The sequence below is a fragment of the Lupinus angustifolius genome, chromosome LG11 (genome assembly GCF_001865875.1).
Source record: "Lupinus angustifolius cultivar Tanjil chromosome LG11, LupAngTanjil_v1.0, whole genome shotgun sequence".
Taxonomy (NCBI): Eukaryota; Viridiplantae; Streptophyta; class Magnoliopsida; order Fabales; family Fabaceae; genus Lupinus; species Lupinus angustifolius.
The window spans coordinates 4,791,385-4,800,461 of record NC_032019.1 but is presented as its reverse complement, the minus strand read 5'-3'; the positions used below and the strand labels follow the sequence as shown (position 1 = coordinate 4,800,461).

Below are 9,077 nucleotides of genomic sequence, written 5' to 3'. Positions count from 1 at the left end.
TATGTGTGTTTGTGTGGTGAGTAATATATAGATAAAGTGTTTTGGATTCTCCTCAGGTTCGATGAGTCTGAGAACAAACAAAAGAGATAAGTGAACAAAAGAGAAGTGAGTGAAAAAGGGACAGAACATAATATGTGTGCTCATGTGATATGGAATCTTAATATGGAATATTAGGCACACTTAAGCAACACGTCTTTATTATTACTACCCCTAATTTATGGATTGAAATCAATAAAATTCTACAATGATAGGAGTTTTTAAGATTTCTTTCCAGATTACCTTTTAAAAAAAGTATATTTTGATAAGAGAAAAAAGTTTATTTATGATTAATCTCTTTCGAAATATATGATTATTTTTCTCAATAAGTAATATCTCATAGCATTAAATCATGTATTGGGATGATAATTTTTTGTACTAGTGTGGGTATTTCATCATCTTTTTAGATAAGAAATTAATTGTTTTTAAAGTTTGTAATTACCACTTCCATGACACAAAAATCGAATTCTATATCTTAGTGATTCAGTGTAACTTATACTACTAGAGGTAGGTGTGGGATGGCAATTTGACTAGTGAAATGAAGTAAAGTGACTGCATGATAAGGCAGCAAATAGAAGGAATGTGATTGGAGGTTAAGCTTTTCTTTTCTCTTTATATTTATATTTAAATTTAGTCGCCTTTTAGTTCAATGAAATCAATCATCATTCATTATTACCTTCCTTTGGATTCTTTTCTCTGATCTGATATCTTCCTTGGGTTTTGATTTTGGAGAATATGTAAATACTTGATTTAGAGTAATCTTGTATTTTCACCTTTGAAACATTCTCCGTCAGTTTTCTATTTATTTGTAGCAAAGAAATTAATTTGTTTGTAATTACTTGTTTATTTCGAAATTTGGGAAAACATTATTAACTAGTTTTTTATATTGCTAATATTAATAATTGTTTTATAATAAGAGATATAATTAGTAAAATAATAAGAAATGTTAATTAAGTATGTTAGCATGTGTCTTCATGAACTAAAGGAACATATAATAAGAAAGGGACAAAGCACTATATATACTGAAGTTGGATCAAATTTGTTAGGCTAATCATCATTCTTTTGGAGAATTATTATTACTCATTATAATGTTTCATTCATCATTCAATCAATCATAAATAGTAACACATAGAGTAACACATTTTGTGGAATGACTATTCTCTGAAGACTTTTTTGTTTTTTATTGTTAAATTATATAAACTAATAAGAGTTTTTCTAATGCATGCCCTATGGTATATTTTAAGAAACTCCAAGTTTACATTGAAAATCAATATTATTAATGCACACAAATTATATAAGAGTATAATATATATGTGTTTTAGTTGTATGAATTTATATATAATTAATATATCATCATTTATTTATATTACTTATATAAATGATTAAATATCAATGATATATTAAAAGTGTAAAAAATTCTTGAACTATTTATGCATATTTTGTATCTCGTTAGATAAATAAATCAATTTTCAATTTCATCATCCACTTTAGTAAAATATGCAAATGCGGAAAATCCGACTAATAATCGGTAATTTCTCTAAGAAAAAGACATTAATTAAAATAAAAAAGTATCATATTTCAATTTGGCTTAGTGTATTGTTAAATTTCCATAGAACTTATATAGTCAAACTCCAAAAAAATACTACACTAATTTGAAAAGCCATTTTGATTCCGTTTTCATTAAGGATGGTGGATCGTAGGTACATCATATGGAGATATTTTTATAAACATGAAGTCATGAACAACCTTAAACATTACTTTTTAAATATCATCATATCAATGAGTCGCGTTTTTTCCTGTCTTGAATATTGTATTTGTACCCATAGTTTTGCATTTAAACAAGTACAGAAATATTTTATAGTATAGAAAGTCAGAAACACAAGAGTGGAATAGATATTTATTCATTCCTTCATAAAATAATGTTGATCCCCCAATCTTATTATTATTATATCTAAAGGGATGTGGAAAGCAACCTTTGTGGTTAGCTAAATTTCAGGAAAATATATATAAATTATTGACGTCGGTGTCCCCTTTCATTGATTTAAAATCCACCTCCACACAAATGCATACCAACCACTTGTGTGAAGAAGCCGTGTACCAATTAAATTAAGTATACAAAACAAAGAAAAACAGTTAAATAATGATGAACTTCAAGATATATATATATATATTTAAAATGTATATATTTATATACTATCATATCATATTGTATTATACATTATTCATATATAATTATTGCCGACCCATCTTAAAAAAATTAAATTCAAATGAATGATAAATCATATACTAATTATATATAAATCATTACGGTGAATAGATATTAGACTTGTTTTGCTCTCCAAAGCAATGGGGGCAATAAAGTAATATCATTTAAGCATGTAGCACTTGTTCAGTGTATTGTAAGGACCGTGTCCCAGTGTGAGCTGCAAGATGTATTTGTATACATCTCTTGTCACTTGATTATATATAACACAACCAATCTAAGTGGTTTGAAGAGAAGCCTCACGTGTCGGTAACTCAAAATTATATGTATCTATTTATCATTTACATGGGTTTACAAATAACACATTAATTTGTCATGGTATAGGAAGATTTATAAATTGGGACTGAAAGACAATAGATCATTAATCCTGCAACACTATTGAGCTCAGCTTAATTCATATTCACTAATCCAAAATAACTCATTTCATATCTCTCATAAGTCAACTGAATTTGCAAAACTAAGCAACTCCATTTTATTAAATAAGTTTTTCACCCCTAGTTAATAATATAGTTGATTTTATGATTAGTTTGTATTAGTTTATTTTAAAATTGTATCATCATAATAAGAATTTGGCATCATTTCCTGTGTCATTATATAATTATGGCTAACAATAATCATGCCATCATTGTTATGTTGCAACTAACCGTGTCATAAGATAACACATTTCATCTATGTGGATTACTTATTTTACTTAAAAATACAAGTATTTTTTTGTTGTATTTACCCATATTTTTAATTAAAAATTATAGAAGGATGAATATCAAATTCTTACTCTTTAAAAGAATTAAAATTGTAAAAAGTTAAGGAAACTAATCATAAAACCAAGGGAATAAAACTTAGTGAAGCTTTTTGTATGGTCTGGCTGGAAGCAAGTTCATTAATACCTTAACCGTGTGGACCTATTGACCGCAGCTCATAGCCGTTGTACATAATAAAACTTAAAGTTTAATTTGAGTAATGTTATATCCTTTTACTAAATTTTTTTATTAATTCTCCTACCCATAAAATAGTGATATATATTATTTACAAACTAATTACTAATAAATAAAGTATCATCTTATGATATATGCCATTTTTATATAGATAAGAAAATTAGTAAGAAAATATATTATTTTCTGTTTAATTTATAAGGTACAGACTGCCTCATCCATTTATCCCTAATCACTTTGCTGATAATAATAACATGCTAATGCTAACGGGTGCTACAAGAAATCAACAATAATTATGTCATAATGCCTTAAAACCTATTCTGTATATATCAATGCATGATCAATGATTTTTATACAATCAATGTATCATTCATCATTTATATTACTTTTTGTGAAGTATAAATGATGGTTAAAAATGAATGTCGAATGATACAATAACAATACATCAAACTTATACCCTGTCAATACATGCATCATTTTCTCATTTCATTCTACACCGACAACATAAAACTTTGTTCTCGCTGACTCTTTATTAAAAAAATGCAAATAAATAGTGAATGATATAGTAACTTATATCTAAAACTCTTACACTATCATTACAAGAAATCAAATATCAAATTTCATGTTGAGAAATAGTATTTGAAGTAAACAAGTAACCTCAAAGACGGTAGTTAACGTAACCCATAGATATATTTTGTTAGTCAAGAACATGAAATCTATTGCACCACCATACTCCAATGTGAGGTAATTAGGTATTCATTCTTATCAAAGAAATAATTGGGTACTCGTACGTCCTATCGTAGGTCGAGGGAATGAATTGAAACATCAAAAACTTCAAATATTTGTTGAAGATGATGTTTTGAAATTGTGTATACAGTTCAGTAAAATTCAGAGTCAAATATGGACAGAAAAGAAAGGTTAGATTTAGACTCAAATATGGTAGAAGTGTGCCATGTCAACGTTAACTAATTATATTAAATATAGGAACATGCAAATTTATCACCGGTATACATAGATAATAGAAGTTTAGCCCCCCAAAAAAAGTAAATAATATTAGTACACCAGCATTATGAAAAAACAAGTTAAAAGATTGCAAATCTTCAAGATAGCCAACCCTCTTCAACAGCAAAATTCTAGTTCAGTATAAATGGTGTGCTAAATCCAACATTCCCAAAAAACTCACAGGAAGAACCTCCTTCTGCTTGTGTCCATTTCCGGCTGAAAGATTAAAAGCGCAATTAGAAAATTAAAAAAACAAAACAGATAGTGACTAGGAACTTGGAAGGGAGTAGAAATACTTCACAAACTCAAAGTCAGACAAGGAATTAAAAAGGTAAACATAGAATTGGTTAACAAGTAAATTACCTTGTGAACCCACTCATATTCTCCACCCCTAGTATCAAATGTTCCATGCTGCAGGCTAGTCAACTTCAATGTGAAACGGGGGCCACATTCCTGCATTTTCAAAGTTAAGTTGTAGCAGGGGCATGTTAGGAGGGTAAGTACATACAAAAAGTTGGCAAAAAAGGCAATGCAAAACTTAAAGGGATCGACGAATAATTAGATCCTCCCTCAAAAGTAAAATGAATGCAAATTGAGAATAGATCCTTCTTTAATATAAGCATTCATATTTTTCATGGAGATAACTTTTAGCCTGACACCAACCTGAAGACGGGCAATTGCTTTGCGTTCAGGACCAGTCTCACTCGTGCCATCCTTGTCCTTTTTACCTTTAGAGTCAGTCTTTTTAACTTCTCTGGACTCAAAAATGTACCTGAAGTATATGATAAAACATAACACAATGTCAGGAAAATGAAAATCACTATTATTGTCATACAAAAGAACATATACTAGTGTGTAAGCCTAATGAATTTATACCGATGGTGCCGGAAGAATATGAAGTCTCTCTGGTTGTGGAAGGTGACAACTCGTCGACCTTTAAATTCGGGATCTTGTGGGAAAAGTGATTGTATCAATCTGTTAAAAAAAGAATGTGACAAATAAGGAGTTAAATATAGAGTGAAGGTTAAACAAAATAATTACATAGAAACATCAGGAAAAAGAGGGGATATTTATTCATTAAAAATGATAATCGCAACATAGGAAAGGTGGCAACCATGGCATTACATTCATTTTCACCTCTTTTCATAACAATTTCTCACAAAAATAATTGAGAGTCGGTGTAAAGCTATTTCAATGATTCCTAGCATCTGAGTATGACAAAATTCTACATTACTAGTAACATAAAATAGAATAAGAGAATGGTGACCTTCCAACTCGATGCCCTAGACGTGTTGTGAAGTTATTCAGCACAAGCTCAGGCTTGTGACTGGTTGGATTTCCATGATTCTGCGAAGGGGCACATTAGACAGGAATAAAAAAATACTCCATTTTCATTAACATAAATCTACATGCTTAAACTCAAAACAGAAAAAAAAAAAACATCAATCTAGGTTGGATTGCAAAGTGGAAGTCATCTTATATTGGTAATACAAGTTGCAGAACTTACAAAGAAATTATTTATTATGGTAAATAAGGAATTCATCTTATATTGATAACAAAGTAGCAGAACCTATAAGAATTTATTTCTTAAGTCGAAAAATACTTTAGAAAAAAGAATGGGAACAAAACAATAAGTTCCAATGATCTCTTGACCTAATCTGTTATAAAATCTTCTTTTTGTCCATCCATAAGATCAAGTGATTTTTTTTATTCCTCTACTTTCTACTAAACTATGCAGATTACTATATACCAGCATCAAGCAGAAGACCGAGTACCACTGAATTTATAAACAGAAAAAACATCAAACCTTCAAATCCTTGCGTAACACAAGCTTTGAGAGCTTGAAATGAGCAGTAGGGCCATCAGGTATGCCAATGACTAGGAGAGCATCTGCAGTTAAAGGAGCAAATAATTAAAAGACATGTAAGGACATTGAGACTGGAAGCTGAAGGAAAAGCATGAAAACGTCTAAAAAGGTTTTAATATTATAAAATAGGATAGGATCTTAATTAAAAAAGCAACATCTACCTGGCTCCCTCCGGTTAGTGTGAACAACTATAACAGAAGTGAAGTCCTTATTCTTTGCATATTCTACAATCTGCAATCCACATTGAAATTATAAAGAAAATAAAAATTGCACTAAGCTTGGTGTTTTTACTTATGTGGGGAAAGACACCTGGTACCTTTTTCAAATCATAGGTTCCTCTCTTGTAGTAATGTGCATTTGGTATAACCGAAAGCAAGTCTGATATAAAATCAGGTCCTCTCTGCAGATCAAGTCAGATTTCAACCAATAGATGGAAACATGTTATGTTAGTATAATAAACAGGACACAGTTTCCTCTGACTCCAAGTTACTTCTAAGAGTTAGAAACCAAAAAGACAGAATTGCAGGAAAAGGGCATATGTTCAAACATACTTAAGAAAAACTTGAGATCGCAGTCAATGGCATATAGGAAACATACCGAAGAATTGAAACGGCAGGTGGTAATCAATATCTTGGGAGTTTGCTCCCGTTTCAAAACTGAACTGAACTCATCAGCATCATTTCCAGCAAATAACTGCAAACAAATATAATCATGTTTTATATAAAAAAACTGTGCCAATATTTTTTTGATAATTTGGTGAGTTGCAATGCAGTACGAATAAAAAGGAAATGTCATCCTATTTGTCAGAAAGCACCAAACAGAAGGCCCCCAGTCAAAAACTAATAATCTACCCAAAAAATAACTTCAATTCGTGTACAATTTCCATACTTCGTAACCTTCTAATGTTCGCCTCCCTTACCCCATATACATTTTCTCCTATCATCAGATTATTAACAAAATCAGATATGAATAATCTGCTTCAAGTTACATCGGTGATATTAGCTTCTGAATTCTGTAATACTCACTCCTCATATATGAATTCTATTCTTAGAAAACTGGGATTACCAATACAACCAACCTGCAATTCTATTAGGCAAATGCTAACCACTATCCTTAGGGCAGATATTAAGGAACCGAAAGATGATCTTATTTTTTTAAAACTACAACTTTGAAATCCCATTCCAATATATTTAAATGAATAGCTTTCTATCTTGCATTCCTTAACTGTAGCCCAGACTCATTCTATTGTAGTATTATAACCTTACTAAGGATATCATATTAGTACCACTTAGTCTGCAATTACAACGCCAGAATCTAACCTTAATTTTGGACTATATAAATATATATACTGAACAACAAATACAACTTCAAATCAAATTTAAATATATATATATTGCAAAGTTAAAAAATTAATTGGATGAATAAGAATAAACCTCTTCATCATCAGGCTTGCAAACAGTCTCGTCAAGTTCCCTAGTGTTCTCAATAGTGCGAGGAACCATCCTCTCAGGAATCTAAACAAAACGCAATTAAATGAAATCAAAATCAAACCAAACAGCAAAAAAGAAAACAATTGAAACGAATTGAATCGCATGTAATTAAACGTTGAATACCTCTTCACCGAGTTCGAGAGCTCTCTTCTCAGCAACATCTCGAGCTTTTTGTTTGGATCGCTTGTCGAGCTTCTTCTGGCGTTTGAGCTTAGCGTGAACTTCAGATCTCTTCTCCTTGTTCTTGATCATCGAAGGAAGAAGCTCCTCTCTCTTAATTTTCTTAATCTCAGGTTTCTTCTGTCCCTCATCGTTATCTGAATCATCGTTCTTCCTCCTTTTCCCTCCCATTGCTGTTGGTTGCTGGCACTCGGAGCAAATACTCTATAGGGTTTTGGATGAAGAAGAAAAAGAGTAATGGTTAGGGTTTTCGAGAGAGGAGATAGTGTTATCCTCTTTGCTTCCTTAGGGTTCGCAATATGCGCTACCCAATCATATCATGACTTGTGTACAAAAATTATTTATTTTTCCATGAAAATTTATTCTTCTTATTTTTAAGACTGAATTTCTCTATTGATTAAAATTAATCAAAATAGTAGAATTTTTTGATTTGAAATAAATAAATTATTTAAACTAATTTTGTTCCTTTATTTATCATTATCTATACTTCTATATATAAAGAGAAAACATAGTATAATTACCTTGATGTAATTTCATTTTTCTATTTTGCCCTTAAACTTTTTAATTTATACAAAAAATCATATAATCATATGTAACCACCACCAACATATTCACTACCTCTCTAAAATTATAATAAACAAAAGTTATAATATAAAGAATAATATGGTAAAAAATACAACATAAAATATAATATAATAAAAATACAATATAAAATATAATAAAAATATTCTAATTCTTCAAAATAAAATATATTAATTTGAATAATTGACATCGTAAAAGTACGAATTTAGGCTGGTATGCACGGAATGCATGTCACCACTAGTATACCATAAGAGAAAATCATATATATATTAGTAACGAGTTAACGTGTTTAATCGAGTATGTAATTTATGTATTAAATTTAGATTAAGACACACAAAAACATTGCTCCTCATATTTGAAAATAGGTTCATAATTGAGATTAAATAGTAATTTTAGTTTGAATAGGCTTCAAACTTTTTTATTTCAGTCTCATATAGTCCAAAGTTAAATCATGTAACCTAAAGATATTTTAACAACATAACTTGTCAACTCTATTACCATTAAATGATGTAAATATTGAGTAAATCACATTCACATCTCCTAAGTTTTAGTAAAATTATACACACGAATATTTTTTTAAAACTTATACAAATTATCTCTAGATATATATATATATATATATATATATATATATATATATATTATACTGACTACCTCTTTAAAATAGATAAATATAATTTCTTAAATAAAAAATAGTGACAGATGTAACTAGGTCAAACAAAATATGC

At 29.7% G+C, this 9,077-nt stretch overlaps 1 protein-coding gene across 1 annotated transcript; it reads right to left on the bottom strand.

Annotated features, from left to right (window-relative positions):
- On the bottom strand, positions 4,166-8,021 carry LOC109361376 (ribosome production factor 1-like). Its single transcript, XM_019606875.1, has 11 exons — positions 7,711-8,021; positions 7,531-7,611; positions 6,695-6,790; positions 6,414-6,497; positions 6,259-6,328; positions 6,038-6,120; positions 5,498-5,577; positions 5,107-5,205; positions 4,894-5,002; positions 4,594-4,683; positions 4,166-4,446 (listed from the first exon to the last, which is right to left on the bottom strand). Exons 1-11 carry the CDS (start codon positions 7,936-7,938, stop codon positions 4,408-4,410), a joined length of 1,059 nt encoding a protein of 352 aa, XP_019462420.1. The 5' UTR covers positions 7,939-8,021; the 3' UTR covers positions 4,166-4,407.